The 17195-nt window shown below is 40.3% G+C and overlaps 1 protein-coding gene across 2 annotated transcripts in view; it reads left to right on the forward strand.

Annotated features, from left to right (window-relative positions):
* Positions 1 to 15289, forward strand: part of FHIP2A (FHF complex subunit HOOK interacting protein 2A) — a 28925-nt gene extending 13636 nt beyond the window's left edge. The window contains exons 6-18 of one of the 2 annotated variants that reach the window (XR_009448268.1): positions 722 to 1015; positions 1197 to 1393; positions 4205 to 4319; positions 4807 to 4883; positions 4965 to 5157; positions 5666 to 5835; positions 6218 to 6361; positions 7456 to 7546; positions 8090 to 8233; positions 8511 to 8651; positions 9003 to 9106; positions 9208 to 9744; positions 12378 to 15289. Coding sequence is in view for 1 of the 2 variants with exons in the window: in XM_059661517.1 (XP_059517500.1) it covers positions 722 to 1015; positions 1197 to 1393; positions 4205 to 4319; positions 4807 to 4883; positions 4965 to 5157; positions 5666 to 5835; positions 6218 to 6361; positions 7456 to 7546; positions 8090 to 8233; positions 8511 to 8651; positions 9003 to 9106; positions 9208 to 9313 (1776 nt within the window). In the remaining variant the exon portion in view is untranslated. Of the gene's footprint in view, positions 1 to 721; positions 1016 to 1196; positions 1394 to 4204; positions 4320 to 4806; positions 4884 to 4964; positions 5158 to 5665; positions 5836 to 6217; positions 6362 to 7455; positions 7547 to 8089; positions 8234 to 8510; positions 8652 to 9002; positions 9107 to 9207 lie in introns of both variants that reach the window. The other variant, XM_059661517.1, reaches the window with a different exon arrangement.
* Positions 15290 to 17195: the final 1906 nt, after the last annotated feature.

Consider the following 17195-nt stretch of genomic DNA (forward strand, 5'->3'; position numbering starts at 1 on the left):
TTTTACAATATCCTGTTATACATAATTATTAATTATGAACTACAACGTTCGCTAATGACTGATTACTATAATCGTGTTGCATTCATTTCCTTTACGTGCCTAACGTGCAGGTGCACCATTTCTCTCCACTGATACCAGCAGCGAATATTTTAGCAGCTGACTGCCACGTCATTAGTCTTGTACTGACTTGTTTGGTGTGCGCAACAGGAAATATTTCACTTTTAGAGAACAAGAAAAATAGGTTTATTTAAGTTATGCTTATTAATTTGTGCAGTTATTCAGTGTCTGGTAAGTTAATGTTCAAGAAAAGATTAATTTTTATTAAAATATTCTGTTATTTTATGTTAACGATGACTCATTTATTTCAGCCCTTTGTATTCAGCATGACTCTATCGAAATAAACCTACGTTTCTATGAAAATTGAAGCTTTTGTTTTTTTTGCGGCCCACAAAACCTTAAACCTTGTTTATTTGGCCCGTGTAAGCCTTTGAGTTTGACATGCTTGTTGTAGAGCGTGTAAAGTGTATCCGAAATGCCTCTGCGAGGTTTACAATACCTAGAACACATTTTGTTAAAGTCTGAGCGTGTTCATTTGTCAAAAACACTTCTGTTGCTCTGCTGGCTAGACACTGAACGTTAACGATAGGAAAATCCATTCAGGCATGATACCTGTTTGAGAGGCTTTTGATGTGACGCTTACAACACCTGTACTCCTTTTCAGAATAAGTTGAAATCGTTGGCTTCCAAAGGAGCAGCCAGTGTCACTGCAGAAGACACGTTAAAAGGTGCGGAGTCCTTTTCCACAGACACGGGACAGCCCTGTCGGCCCGAGGAGCTGCCTGGTGCCTCCGGGACGGAGCAGACAGAGTTAGACGATGAGCCTCCTCCTCAGACGGACGACCTGTCCACGGGCCTGGAGAACCTGAGTGTCAATTCACTGCCGGAGGCCTCGGTCGTCCGCCCAAACCAGGACTACAACCTCGTGAATTCCTTGTTAAATCTCACCAGAAGCCCTGTGAGTCGTCTCTCTATAACTTTCCCTCCTAATGTGATCACAGTTATATGCACTTAAAATAGAAAAAAAAATCTTTTCTTATTTGAGAGTAAAGCATAAAATCCTTTAAAGTTAAATTTTTTTCCAACTACTCGTCGGATATCTAATTTGGGAATTGAAAGGGGTGTGTGTTCCCCCGCAGGACGGCCGGATAGCTGTGAAGGCCTGCGAGGGCCTCATGTTGTTAGCGAGTTTGCCAGAGCCCAAGGCTGCCAAGTGCCTCACGCAGAGCACGTGCCTGTGCGAACTCCTGACCGACAGACTCGCCGCCCTGTACAAGGCCCTCCCTCCGTCGGTGGACCCCTTAGATATTGAAACTGTGGAGGCCATCAACTGGGGGTAAGAACACCCCTTGTGTGTTTCCATGAAAGTGACTTCCCATCCTGCACTTTCACATCCATTTCCACTGAGCGTTTACAGGAATCTTTCATTTTGAAAAAGGTGACATAGCTAGTGAGCATTAAATGGGATTATTTTGTGAGGCTTGTTTTGAATTGGTTATTAATTAGTGGAAATAAATGGGCATGGGAATAGTCCAGCTGTTATAAGGAAGCTACTTTGCCTCTGTCCATTACAGTGATCAATCAAGACCTTCATTACATTAAGATCAATAACTTTATCTGTTTATTTATTTATTTTTTCACTGTAAGTGTAGATCACACTCCAGATTTCAAGTACTTGAAAAAAAAGAATGTAAAATACCTTATTAATAATTTTTATATCGAATGTCAGTTGAAATACTATTTTGGATATATTGGGTTAAATTAGCTATGTTATTAAACTTAGTTTCACCTGCCTTAATTTGCTTATTTGAATGTGGCTACTAAAAATTTTTAAATTACACACGTGGTTAGCATTACACTTCCACTGGGGAGTTGTGTAGTAAATTTTGAGAATTGTTGCTGTAGAGCAGTGATTTTCAACCTGTTTCATCTCATGGTACACATAAACTAATTACGAAAATTCTGCAGAACACCAAAACATATTTTTTTGCTGGTCTGACAAAAAAAAAATAGGTATAATTTTGATTCATTCACCCTGGACAGCTATGGTCGTGTTGGCTACTGTCATTTTTTTATTTGACAAGCTAAGGGAGAAGAGGTCAGTGCCCTGACGATGCAGGCAGGTGCTGCATGTTTCAAACATTCCTGCTGCTCACTGGCTGCAGCCGCTGCCGGAGAGCAATAGTTCCCACTGGGACAACTGTGCTCCCCCAGGGACATTTGCCAGCATCTGAGACTGTCACCAGTGGGGGCAGGGGTCCTATGGGCATCTGATAGATAACGGTTGGGGATGTGGCTAAATGTGCTGTAATGCACAGGACAGTCCCCGACAGCTAAGAATTACCAGGTTCAAAATAGGTTTTTTCAAAATCCTGAGAAAAAGTAATCTTTTTTATGAATAAGTTCCACGGGCCCTGGGGCAGTCTTGTGTGGTTCCTGGCCTCCCTATGTAGGACCGCTCCTCCTACCTCGTTCTCTCACCCCTTTACCCATCTTTCAGGGCTGCCCCTTGATTCTCGTAGGAAACTATGATTATTGTAGAACATTTATAAGTTATTAAAAAGTATAAAGCAGCCCTAACCAGTTTGGCTCAGTGGATAGAGCATCAGCCTGTGGACTGAAGGGTCCCAGGTTCGATTCCGGTCGAGGGTATGTACCTTGGTTGCGGGTACATCCCCAGTTAGGGAGTGTGCAGGAAGCAGCTGATCGATGTTTCTCTCTCATCAATGTTTCTAACTCTCTATCCCTCTCCCTTCCTCTCTGTGAAAAATCAATAAAATATATTTTTAAAAAAAGTATAAAGCAGCGTAAATAAAATCACCCATAATCCCACCATCTATAAGCAGGATCATATATTTTTTTTAAATATACTTTTATTGACTTCAGAGAGGAAGGGAGAGGGAGAGAAAAGATAGAAACATCAATGATGAGAGAGAATCATCAATTGGCTGCCTCCTGCACGCCCCACACTGGAGATCCAGCCAGCAACCTGGGCATGTGCCCCGACCAGGAATCGAACTGATGACCTCCTGGTTCATGGGTCAGTGCTCAACCACTGAGCCACGCTGGCTGGGCAAGCAGGATAATATCTATAATAATAATAGCTTAATATGCAAATCGACCGAATAACCAAACAGCAGAATGACTGTCCAGACAACCTTCTATGACAACCACTGGCACCAGGCCAGCCAAGGCAGGTGCAATTCGATTGCTTGGGGCCTGGCCATCACCCCATGATCGCCTTGCAAAGGGAGGCCCAGGCCACTGGCCAGTGGGCTGCGGCGGGTGGGCAGGGCCTCCCTCTGTGGGGGCCATCCACCATGGAGCCCCACCTGGGTGGGCAGGGCCTACCTCTTTGGGGCGATTGATGGCAGAGCCCCATGAGCGATCACCCCAAAGAGGGAGACCCAGGCTACCTGGCGGCAGTGCTGTGGCGGGTAGCCTGGGCCTCCCTCTGTGGGGGTGATCCTTCACGGAGCCCCAGCCGGGTGGGCAAGGCCTACCTCTTTGGGGTGATCAATCACGGGGCTCCCGGACTGTGAGAGAGCACAGGCTGGGCTGAGGGACACCCCCCCCCGAAGTGCACGAATTTTGTGCACTGGACCTCTAGTTATGACATAATAACCTGTTACTGTTTTTCTGTATATTTTTGACCCTTCTTGGTTTTTACTTGTTTTTCTCCACCCTATATTCTGCCGACATCTGTCGGTCAGACCCACTTGTTAATTTCACTGTCATACATGTTAAAGCAGAAAGAGAAGCAGGCCGGTCATTTCCTTGTGCAGATCCTCCGTCACCTTCCTTTTCCTTCCTCCCAGCACCGAGATTCTCCCACTCTTCATTCCTGTTACTTGGTCAAGTTCATGGAAGAAGTATGAGGAGCTGATAATGGTTTTTCTCCTGCAGCTCCGTTCTGTTTTAGTTCCTCTCTTCCCACATAATGAGTGAAAATTACTTAGAACTTTTATTTAAGAGCTTTTCTCTAATCTTTAGCTTTCTTTTATAAAGCCCTCATCCGGTAGTCATGCTGTATTGCCTGTGTAAATACATCATCCTGTGTAAGTTCATTCACGTGCCTTCCTGTTCCATATGCCCTGAGCTGCATTCATGCTTTTGGATGACTTAGCGTTTCTTCTGTGCCCCACAGTTTGGACTCATATAGTCATAAAGAAGATGCATCGGCATTCCCAGGAAAACGAGCCTTAATTTCATTTCTTTCCTGGTTTGATTATTGTGATCAACTCATAAAGGAAGCACAAAAGGTTGGGATGTTTTTGTTGTTTACTGATCCTTTAAAAATGTAACTGTCTATTAAGTGAAATTTGAATTCTCAGTTAATATCCCCAAATATATCTTCATTGTCCTAGGATAGCACAGTTAGTAAAATAAATAAAACCAAATGAACAAGAGAAATGCATATGTATAGAGTGTGTGTGTTACAACTGTAGAATAAATTACAATTCCAGTTCTGCCTTTATATTTCTTTAAGTATTGTAGTACAGCCTTCATAATATAGCATTGGCCTCCCTCCCTTTCTCCTCTATGGGAAGATGTTACTACCATGAGGTGATTAAGATAATATTTTTATCCTGCTTGTCGGAACTTTAGATACAATATAAAGCACTTAATGACTAGCATCTAATCTAGGCAAGTTTATTTTCCACATTAATGCAGACAGAGGGTGGAGACTGGTTTATTAATGTTACAAATTAATCTCTCTCTGATATCGATGCTTGTACTATATTCTAGACTACTGCTGTTGCTCTTGCCAAAGCCATCCATGAAAGATTTTTTATTGGTGTTATGGAACCTCAGTTAATGCAAACGTGAGTGGTTTCTTTACTTAAAAAGTAAAACCGCTGTGTTCATGTTACTTTTGCCCGCTAATTCCCTGTTTCTTATGCCAGTTCCGAAATGGGTATCCTGACGTCGACTGCTTTGCTTCATCGCATTGTTCGGCAAGTCACCTCCAATGTTTTGCTTCAAGAAATGGTGTTTTTTATCCTTGGGGAACAGAGGGAGCCAGAAACTCTGGCAGATATGAACAGACACCCTTTAAGACACAGGTTAATTGAACATTGTGATCACATATCTGATGAGGTGAGCTGTGCAAGGGTTTAGAATTTGACTTAGAGCAGCGGTTCTCAACCTGTGGGTTGCGACCCCTTTGGGGATCGAACAACCCTTTCACAGGGGTCGCCTAAGACCATCGGAAAATACATATATAATTACATATTGTTTTTGTGGTTAATCATTATGCTTTAATTATGTTCAATTTGTAACAATGAAAATACATCCTGCATATCAGATTTTTACATTACAATTCATAACAATAGCAAAATTACAGTTATGAAGTAGCAACGAAAATAATTTTATGGTTGGGGGTCACCACAACATGAGGAACTGTATTAAAGGGTCGTGGCATTAGGAAGGTTGAGAACCACTGACTTAGAGTCTTTGAAATACTGACTTTAATATACTTGTGATGTGTTGAATACAGCCTCTTTTTTTTAATGTGGCTTTAAAAATTGACACTATGACTTATAGGATGGCAAGAAGACTTTATTGAAAGACATTTTTCAGTTAGCCTTATCGTTTTTGGTTTCAGATAAGCATAATGACACTAAGGATGTTTGAACATCTTTTACAAAAACCCAATGAGCACATTCTTTACAACTTGGTCCTAAGAAATCTTGAAGAAAGAAATTATACGGAATATAAACCCGTGTGTCCAGAAGATAAAGATGTGGTAGAGAACGGACAGATAGCAGGAGCAGTGTAAGTTTCTAGCCAGCTCTGTGAATTTAGCATTTCACGTAGAATCATAATTTTCTCTTTCCTCTTATTTCCCTTATTTATTAAAAAAACCTCTAACAGTTTGCAAGTTTTAAAAAAATAAATCTTAGATATCTTAATATTACTGTCCCTTTAAATTATAAGTGGCATTATCTATTCATTAGGTCTAACATAATCACTATCTTCTTGAGTTTGATGTTAGTATAAAACGTTAATTCCTCTATAAAATATCAATACATTATTTCTTAATTTTTTTAAACAAAACTATGTAAGAATAAAATTATTTCTAAGAGCATAGCAGAGAATCTTATGGTTTAGAAAATATAATAAAATGTTTTCTTATGCGTCATTAAATTAAACTTAGAGATCTGGAAGAAGATCCATTATTTACTGACATTTCACCAGATAACACTTTGTCAAACCAAGAATGGCTTAGCTCTTCGCCGCCTGCTACTCCAGACCACCCCAGAAATGATGGGAAGACTGAAGTCCATAAAATTGTGAATAGGTGAGTTGCTACATACATTTAACTTGCACCTCTTTTTTTTTTCTAAATATATTCTTATTGATTTAAGAGGGGAAGGGAGAGGAAGAGAGAGAGATAGATACATCAATAATGAGAGAGAATCATTGTTTGGCTGCCTCCTGCATACCCCTACTGGGGATGTAGTCCGAAACTCAGGCTTGTGGCCTGACCAGGAATCAAACCATAACCTCCTTTTTCATAGGTCGATGCTCAACCACTGACCTACCCACGGCAGAGCGACTGGTGTTTCTTTCACTTGTTTTTATAACAAATAATAGCTCTGCCCTTGGATTGTTACGGAGATATCGTATGAACTCAGTCTTCCCTTGTTTAATCTAAAGATTATGTGAGCCTTTTGTCACAGTTAGGTAGCCAGTGAGAGCCTCAGGGCAACGTCGGTAGCAAAAGAGAAAGGCTCTGCTTAAGACAGAACTAAACACACGCGACCTTAGTGAAACTGACCTTCTAAGTACCCTTCCTTTTGTATGTAAATAATTTTAAGTAAATTCCCAAGTGCAGTAACATTGAAAATCTCCAATTTGACAAACTGTGGTTATTAGATATTTACTCCTAAGGATAAGGTCATTTTTTTTGTTAGTCTGTGGTTTTACTTTTTTTTTTTTTTTAAGTGCCCTTTCTATGGCAATTTCCTTCTTTTTCTTCCTTTGCAGTGCTCTTACTGATACACCTGGTTCTTTCAGATGACTAGAGAAAATTGCATGTCGCTCAAGATACAAATTCAGGACGCATGCAATCTTAAGTTCACTTACTTGAAGGCCAGTTTCCCGAGATTAACAAACAGCATGGCAGTCTGTCCATGTGCTGTAATGTAAACAAACAAACAAAAAAGTCATTTTAGGCTTACTTCTCCTTTAAGAGGAATGAGTAATTTTTGAATCAACGCTTTAATGACAGTGTATTTAATCAGTAAGGCTGATTAAGAAAATACAATTTTATTTTTCAAGTCTCCGCTTGCATTAATACTTATTTAAACTGAAGATATCGCTAGGTATTTTAATGCATATAAAGAAATCGTGAGAGTATTATGTTACTGATTTTAACTTTTTTCGTTGAAGTTTTCTCTGTCTGGTACCGGATGAAGCGAAATCATCCTACCACGTTGAGGGCACAGGATATGACACCTACCTCCGAGATGCTCATAGGCAGGTGAGTCTAATACCCACATTTTTGAAATGAAATCGAATGAGAACGCACTCACACACCTTGTCACACCGCCCACAGTCATTTCTCCAACGTTTCCCTTTCTCCGCGAGGCCTGGCCTCCGCTCTCACCACTAGAGCTTCCTGCAAGTGACCTCACTTGCATTTCACTCTCTATCTCAAGATTGCTTTATTGCCCCCTCTTTCTCTTTCCCTCTCTCCCCCACCCCTCTCCCTTTTTCCCTTCTTTCCTTTCTTCCCTTTCCGACATTATATCTCCCCCAAATCCTTTCCCCCGCTAATCCAAAGGTGGCCTTTAAATGATTCTACGCCGCCCTTACTTCCATTCCACAGGCTTACTCTCCTTTTTCCCTCTCCACCACTGTCCTCCACCCACAGTGGTCTCTAACGCTGTCCCTCTGTCACACCCTCACCCAGGCCTCTGCCCTCTGCGTTCTCATATGGATTTGATATTCCTGTTGGAGGAAATCATTTCTATTTCACCTCAATTTGTTTTGGGTTAATTTGATCTAAATGCTTTCTCCCTAGTTCCGGGACTACTGTGCTATCTGCTTAAGATGGGAGTGGCCTGGGTCTCCAAAAGCCTTGGAAAAGTGCAACTTAGAAGCCACTTTCTTTGAAGGTCATTTTTTGAAAGTTTTATTTGACAGAATGGGAAGAATTCTTGATCAGGTAATAAAACCACCTGGGTAACACAGAGACATTCTGACATGTGTTTGTTTTTTCTGTATATTACATGCATAAACGTTTAGGGCTGAGTTATATGCACTGTGACTAAGTGGTGAGAACTAGTTTAGTTACAGGTGTTTCCATTGTAGAAGAGCAGGTGGAGGAGGGAGGAGTAAATGGTCAATTTTCCTGTCTTGAAAGACAAAATGGTAGAGTAAGTGCTCTGGGATGGACATGATGAATAACATCAAATGTGTTTTTGTTCCTCACCTCTCCCCAGCCATATGACGTAAATTTACAAGTGACCTCAGTGTTGTCCAGACTGTCTCTCTTCCCTCATCCACACGTACACGAATACCTTTTGGATCCCTATGTGAACCTTGCTTCTGGCTGTCGGTCTCTCTTCTCTGTCATTGTCAGGGTGAGTGATCAGTTTTGTTATATTTTCTTTAGGCTTAATAACCTGTCCAATTAACAACTTAATATCATTGCATGTAATCAGTGTCACATAGAGGAAAATATGTCTACTGTTTAGAAGTAATTATTTCACTATAAAATATGAAGAAAAAAAGGAAAATTCATTTTTTAAAATTATATATATATAATGTCTCTATTTAAGGAGTAGATATGAGTCCTCTGTCAAAGATGGTTATGCAAATAGTGAAAGGCAGCATTCTTCATTTAGTGAAAGGAAATGGGGTATGTTTTTTATCCTGAAAATCCCTATGCAGCTGGTTTTAGGAACCGCGTTCCTTTTGTGTCTGTGATGTAGGTCGTCGGAGACCTTATGGTTAGAATCCAGCGTATCCAAGACTTTACTCCCAAGCTTCTACTAGTCAGAAAGCGATTACTTGGTTTAGAACCGGAAGGCCCTATGTAAGTCAGTGTTTCACTTTTTTTTTTCCCACTATAAAAATTCCACCCAAACTGAGGGCCTGCTGCTATCTTGATTGACGTGTTGCCTCTTGTCCGCCCAGGGTGGACCACATCACCTTGCTGGAGGGCGTGATCGTGCTGGAAGAGTTCTGCAAGGAGCTGGCGGCCATCGCGTTTGTGAAGTACCACGCTTCCTCCACGCCGTAGATACCCTTCCCAGGTAACCAAGCGAACAGAACTGCTGTGCACATTTCACCTCATGAAGAGAAGATGATAAAAGGCCCTTTTCAATAAAGTATTGCTACAAACTGGACCGAAGCATTTCGAACCCATCGAGTGGGCAACTTCAGTACAATGTTGTATAATAGTGTTTTCATTGCTTTTTCATGAAGGCGCCATACATAGCTGTGCACGTCCTTGAATCCAGGACACAATCAAAGGAACTTCCAGAAATAAGCATTTCTAATGCCTGTGTGAAAGCTGCGGAATTTCTGATGTCATGCCTTTGATCTTTCTGTTATTTTAATATCCTTTTTGGTAGCAAGGCCTTTTGACATTCTCTGGGACTCAGATGCTTATATTCTTTTGGATTATCAGAAGCAAAAAACAACAACAACGAATTTTTATAACTTTTTAAGGTAAGAATTCTTATCAAGCAAAATATGAAAAACTGTAAATGAGAAAAAAAATACAATTCAGGGACCATCAAATGAGTTGAGTTAATAATAGGAGATAAAAATGTGTAGAGAACCATTAACTTCCTTCAGCTTTTCTAAGAATAACAATTTAATATGATAATAAAATTCTTGATTAATATAATATATATATATTTTTAAAGAAATGTTCTTTTACTCTTGTGCACATGGCCATGTAGGTGATGAATGTTCATGTATGGGTCCCAGTTTATTTAAACCGTGTCATTTTGGCAACAATACCGAGTTTGTGCTCACCAGTGGTAGTGCTTGCTAAAATAGTATTTTTTAAAGCTAATTTACACGTGTTAGGTTGAGAGCCTTTTCTTTTTGTTCTATCTCTCTTTGAAAATTGTTCCATGAAATCACTTTATAATTTGATTTTCTTACTGAAATGCATGGTTGTGTCTCGGTGGGGAACTCACTGATAACTCTTAGAATCAAAATTCCAATGGCCTCCCTAATGTTTACATTTATTTTTTCATTTTGTTCAGTCTTTTGTTTTAAATTATTCAAGAGAGAGAGTTAAAAACCAAACAGACAGACCAGTCTGTCCTGTTTACATGGGAAAGAATGTGGGTGCAGTGGGTATGTATGTGAGTGGGTATGTATGTAGGAACTGTGGGTAGCTTGGCAGAGCTGTGCAGGCACCACGTGCTGGGAGTTAATTGACAAAATGTTGTTTGCTGATCCACTCTCTATTCCTCCTGTAAGTGACGCTTATTCCTCAGATATATTGCTTCTAAGCTTTCTTCTTTAGTTGAAGTGTTAAGCAGCAGCACTGTCTTGTCTTTCCGTTTACTGATATTTAGGGAGCAGATGATCAGATTTCTGGCTTCCAAGGCACTCTTGCTGCTGCCCCTCCTGGGAAGTTGTTTTCTGTGGCGTGTTTGCAGTCTCATGGTGTGTGGCGTATGCACAGAAGTATGTTTTACACCACCCCTAATTTTGTTGCATTCGTTTTTCTGATTTATTTTATAGTTCGTTTTTGCTATTTATTGTGAAGAAAATATCAAAAGATGATGAATATTCTTGGCTCTAGAATGCTTACCACCAGTAAAACAACAACAAAGAGACTGAATTTCTAATTCAATGTACATCTTTGTTAGCTCCTCCTAAGGCATTTATTCAGCAAAACAGCAGAAAAACAAAAGTGGGAGGTAGTTACTTTGTGTGTGCTTTTCTTTAAATGATTTTTCATGAGGGGAAAACATTAAGTTTGCTGTATTTACTCATTAGGCCATGCAAGGAACTCAGCAACATCTTCAGTTTTAGGTGTAGTTGCAGCCTACTTTGATGTAGGTGTATTTAAAATAAGGCAATACGAGATATTAGATGTTTCCTCATTTGTTCATAGTGTTTGATAGGTGTAATAGCAAAGACATGACCTCTCAGACCAAATGCTATTTAATCTTTGATTTCACAATGGGACCCTATAGCTAATGCATGAAACCAAGTTCTGAAAAGCTTTAACTCTTATATTTTTTATATATATGTATGCTGCTTCTTAAAACATTTTTTCTAAGTTATTGTAATGACTTTGATTTGTAGTCAACTAAAGCTTAAAGTATATTTTGTTTCTCTTCTCAGTTTCTTTCTCTCCTTCCCACTCTCTCTCTCTCCCTCCCTCCATCTCTCTCTCTCCTTCTCTTTCTCTCTTTTATTCATATTTAGTAGGGACCTAGAGCCAGCACAACTTCTCACAGTGAGTTGGATCTGTTAGCGAAACATCCTACTACATTGTTGGTCTTTTTATACTGTCATTCAGAAGCTGAATATTTCTATTACTTGGGTACTTGCAAAATAGTGACCAAAATGTACTGTGTTGGGTAGAAAATACCATCTTAACAACGGATTGCCCTAAGCAAGTTCCAAACCAAATTTTAGCCTTGCTTCACCTTGGTATAAATAGCTATGCCCATTTTTAAAAAATCTTTCTCTCTAACAGTATAGTCTTTGTGGTTATTTTTAGTAATGAGCCACATTCTTTACTTGCTAGAACTCAGACTTGTCTTTAGCCAATTATCAGTGCAGTACTCACATCATAACTATGTAATGTTCTCGTAAGATATCTGTCTGTGCAATATGGAAGCTATGAGTGGACTCGTAGCTTTTTGGTTTAATTGTACATCATTGTGTGTGTACATGTGTATATATATGTATATATATATATATAAGGACCAAAATCCTTAGCTTGCTTATACTGTTGCTAGTGTAAAGATTGTTACACTTAATTTTACAGGGCACAAATTATGGGGATTACCTTTATAGTCCATGGTAATATACTTCCATAAATTATTGCATTAATATACAATTACCAATTTAATTATGAAGTTCATAGGTATTGACAGAAGTTACAGTGAAGTGCTCAAACCACAAATTATGTAGTAATTATATTTTGGGTTGTTTAATTAATCAAAATATGCATGTCATTGTGACACATGATGTGTTAAAACATGATAGATAATCATATTTCTGGGCCCTGTAAAATAGTGTCACTGTAATACTCTGTTTGCCTCCTGTCTTGTTTACATTAAACAAAGGACATTTGGTAAATTTTCCTATTGAACATTGTGTAGGTGACTGACAGTGTTACCACGGCCTGAAATTCTTGGGCCATCTATGAAGAAACTTCAGATGGTGATTGTGTACCTACTATCTCTTTAATGGAAGTTGTGGTCAAGTCCAACTTTTTGTGCTAACAATGCATGCAGGACTAAGAGGGATGATCTAAAAATAAATCATGCAATGTAAACAAAATGTCTTGTATTCTTATAATTGGAAACGTGTTTATTCACCGGTAAGTTGAAAACAATAATTCCTAACACACAAAAGGGTATGACACACAACGATCAATAGGTCACTTCAGCATTGACTTCAGGGAGAGAACGGGAAAGAATATATTAATATTTGTGGAGGGGAAGGTGCAGTTTGAAAGATCCTCCTGGGTGAGCCTCAGAAATGTGTCCCCCACACTTGGAATAACTATAAAGGCAGTGCTTATTAAAATACATTTCATTTTCAAAACTGAGCTCTCAGCAGTTGAAGTGTGTATATATTTCTTTGGGACACCCTGTGCATTATCCACCCCACCCCTTAGGAAACATTTCCTTAAAGGAAGGAATGTTTGTAAAAGTCTTCAGAAAATTCATTGGAAGCATTCCTTCTCATATATTTATAACACATATAAAAACTTTTCAACTGACATTTAAAACAATTAGACTCTAGGCTTATCCCACTCACTTGAGTATTTGCCGAAGTCCCTTAACGGGAAACTGAAAGAAATGTAAATCATGGTACAACCAGAAAGAAAAATGTAGTTATCAATCCCACCTACGTGATTCTTTTCAGCCGGTATTATCCACAATAGTGTTAGAAGGAAGTGAAGAGGATAACAGGTTCTAAAGATGCAGGGAGGTAAGGTTTAGGCTTTGAAGAGTTGAAATTACCTTCCATGCCTTGAGCGACATCAAAGGAAACTGCGTTTTAGGGATATATAATCAGATCCCCAGTCCAAACGCCTGCTTTAGACTGCACCCAGTGAAGAATGTGGCAGTGTTTCGCCTGTTAAACTAGTTATCTCGTGGGAATTTAAAGAATTAACGTTAAATTGTTAAGGTTGACATTTTGTTAGAGTAAAAAACCATGCTGCTTCCTCAAAAAAATAACCAAGCAAACACACTTCATGACAGTTGGATGCTGACGATCCATGAAAGAAATGGGGTAGTTTCTAGGTGGTCTTAAGCCAGTTAGGAAAGGTGTGGCCTGTGGGTCTAGCTCGTGGGAGACTGGTTAACTGTTGATATGGCTCACTCTCCACACCAGGGAGCTCCGTCTAGCGGCTAGCTAGCCCTATTCCATGCACACGCATGACTCGTGGTTTGACTGTTGTGTATGCATTAGAGATTTTCGTGTTATCGTAGCATTTCTAGAAATGTACCAGAAATATGACACTTCTGTGTCACTCCAAAACAAAGTGAAACAATAGTTTGGTTCATTCAACAAATATTTTTTGAGAACCTCATGTGAACCAGGTTTTTAAGGTGCTGGAAAACAATGAGAAGCAATTCTGCCCCTGAGAATTCAGTCTTGGTCAGGGCTCAGTGTGCGCATGCAAGTCCATTACAACACACACACACACACACACACACACACACACACACACACACTGGTGAACGCTGTGAGAGCGCAGAGAGGAGCAAGCAGTGTTGCAGATCATCTGAAGGGAAAATCCACACCTCAAGTCTTGACTGATTCTTCCTCGTGAGTATAGAAATGCCAGGTATCCTGAGAAGTCATAACCGTGAACTCAACTCAGCAAGAAGTGGGGAGCTGTTCTGTACCCTATTATGTTTACCACGATCCACTGCTTCCCCTTCATTCTGAGGTTGGTATACAGCACCAGCCCAAACAAGTGTGCTTTGGAGCCCATATTTTCTCAGCGGATGAGTAGTAATTACTGTACTGATTTAAATGATCTCTTTCTAGAATTATTATAGAGAGAAGGCAAAAAAGTCAATTGGAATATTAAAACCAAAAGGTTTAAGTAGGCTTTAAAAATGACCTCAACATTAGGAGTAAGATTTGGTTTAGAAGAAAACATTTATAGAACCAAACCTTCCTTCTTGCTTTAACTCAACGCTCCCCTGACCACACTCTCTATTGCCGCCTGGGTTGGGGCACGAGGTGGCTGCATATCCAACTGAGAGAGAACCAGCTGGGGTGGATGGGTCGATGGCAACAGGAGCCGCGAATCCAGAGCCACTGCTGGATATGGGAAGAAGTGGAATGTGTAGAACTCCATCCATTCCTGGAATTTAAGCCTGGGGTCAGGCTAGGGGTCACACCTGCCAGGGAGCAAGATGAAGAGCCCTGAGCTCTGTTTCCCTTCCTCTACCTTTGGTCTTCTAGAGGTAGCCTCAAGGAATTGCCTGGTTCCCCAAGGGTGAGCCTGAGGACTGAAGGAAATCCAGTGTTACAGTACAACCCTACTCATCCCTCTAATCAGACTAGTCAAGGAACCAACAGAACTTTCCTTTAAGAAAAATGGGGGAGGGGGGGAGGAGTATTAAGGTAATATTTCTCTTGACTGAGTAACCAAAGCCTGAAATGTAAGCAGGACCCAGTAGGACTGTCAGAAATTCCAGGACTGCCATGGATTACTTTGCTTCCATCTGAGGAGGGGAGGGTGAGGAGCGAAGGAAGACATCCTCTGAGTTTTATAGCTTTAGTTTTGTAACGCTACTCATGTTATGCGCATTCAGTGGCATGGTGATCGTTCTAGTAATTCTTAACAAAACATTTCATCCCAATGATACCCTAAAGGCTTCAGGGATAACATTCCGTTTAGAGGATCCAAACAAGGCAAGAAGGATACATCCTGGGCCTAACAGACCATCCTTTTTCAAAATGCGTTTTTTAGGTTCAGAACCAGAATCAGAACTGCAAGCTTGATGTGGTTCCGAGAAAAAAAAAAAGTAAAAAAAGAAAAGCAGGTGACGTGCCCAGCCCATGAGACTAGGGAAGACAAAACCGAAACATCGCCAAGCCTGTCACTGCCGCAGGCCTGCAATTTATGAGGAAGGAATCGTAAAATCAATTTCACTGTAATGCAGAAAGATGAGAGGGCACACAGATTCACTGCGGGCTGGGTAAAGCTATATTTCAAGGCCCTGAAGATGAGATTCATTTATGTAATAACACAAGAAATGCATTCCTCTCGCTCACAAGGAGAATAGCATGTGAGGTTTTAATTGATTAAGTTTCCCAGGAGAGCCATGTACCAAAGATTTCTACAGGAAAACAAATTAGCCATTCCTTAAACATGATTCTCCCCTGTTTGAAATATGCCCTCCTTCTTAAATCTCTTTATCCTGTTGCTCTTATCAACAGTGTAGCAAGTCACAGAGCCTTTTACGGTTCTAGAATCTTTGTGGCTGCTTTGATGACTTGAGAGTCCTGCGATCTTTATATCCATCCTGTTTTGGAAATGATTTAGAAAATAGGCCATCTTTTTCTTTTTTTAAAAAAATTATTGATTTTTTTTCAGAGAAGAAGGGAGAGAAATAGAGTTAGAAACATTGATGAGAGAGAAACGTCGATCAGCTGCCTCCTGCACACCCCCTACTGGGGATGTGCCCGCAACCAAGGTACATGCCCTTGACCGGAATCGAACCTGGGACCTTCCAGTCCGCAGGCTGACGCTCTATCCACTGAGCCAAACTGGTTAGGGCCCCATCTTTTTCTTAAGCCACATTGGTGTTGGGCTCCAACAGAAATGAAAGTTGAGAATCGAACATCTACTTTTAGGATATAAATATTATCCCAGCCGAAACCAGTTTGGCTCAGTGGATAGAGCATCGGCCTGCGGACTCAAGGGTCCTGGGTTCGATTCCGGTCAAGGGCATGTACGTTGGTTGTGGGCACATCCCCAGTAGGAGATGTGCAGGAGGCAGCTGATTGATGTTTCTCTCTCATCGATGTTTCTAACTCTCTATCTCTCTCCCTTCCTCTCTGTAAAAAATCAATAAAATATATTTTTTAAAAAATAAATAAATAAGTATTACCCCAATAGTACAGGTACCTTGGTCTCCTGGACATAAACAGGTTCCATTTTATTTTATAAAGACCCACATCTTCCTTAAAAGGATTCAGTGGGCTGTAGTTTCACATTGAAAATACTGCTGGCAGGCGCACACGACTCAGTGGGTTTTGGGTTCAGAACCACATCCTGAAAATAATAAAGGTTGTAAATGCAAATGAGCCCACCCATGCCTGGGTGTTTTTCTTTGGAATTTGACACTGAAATAAAAGTAATTTTGCACAGTCTGTAATGGTTGGAGTCTTTTCATGGATAGCATATAATCGAATTGATATTCATGGAGTTCTGAGTATTTCAAAGAAAAAGCTGGTATCTAGCTTGCCAAGTAGTGTTGCTCATTTATTATTTTTATTTCAGTCGAAAGAAAAAGACTAGGAATGCGTAATTAACTTGACATGGGTGACCCTGGGCTGAGCATTTCGGTACCAACACCATTTTAAGGCCATTAGGAAAGTTCTTTGTCCTCAATATACAGCTTGCCACGGCTGTAGCCGCTGAGACAAGGCTATTGCATTTTGGCCCTGCCTCCAGTGAGCTGTGTGATCACTCAACTAATACCATTAACGCTTAGAGCAGAAATTCTCACCCTCAGCCTTTTTGGGTTAAGAAAGATGTAGACGTAAATGCTGAGCTTTTCTACTGGTTCTTGGGTTATTTTTGGAAAGGCCTGGCAAGTCTCTCAGACCCTGCACTCTATTTTTTATGTGTAAACGCTTCAGAAATCCCCATCACCATGGCAGCTGATCCCTGCCTCTGACAAGGATATATATATTTTTTTAAGTTCTTTCACGGGAAT

The sequence above is a fragment of the Myotis daubentonii genome, chromosome 13 (genome assembly GCF_963259705.1).
Source record: "Myotis daubentonii chromosome 13, mMyoDau2.1, whole genome shotgun sequence".
Taxonomy (NCBI): domain Eukaryota; kingdom Metazoa; phylum Chordata; class Mammalia; order Chiroptera; family Vespertilionidae; genus Myotis; species Myotis daubentonii.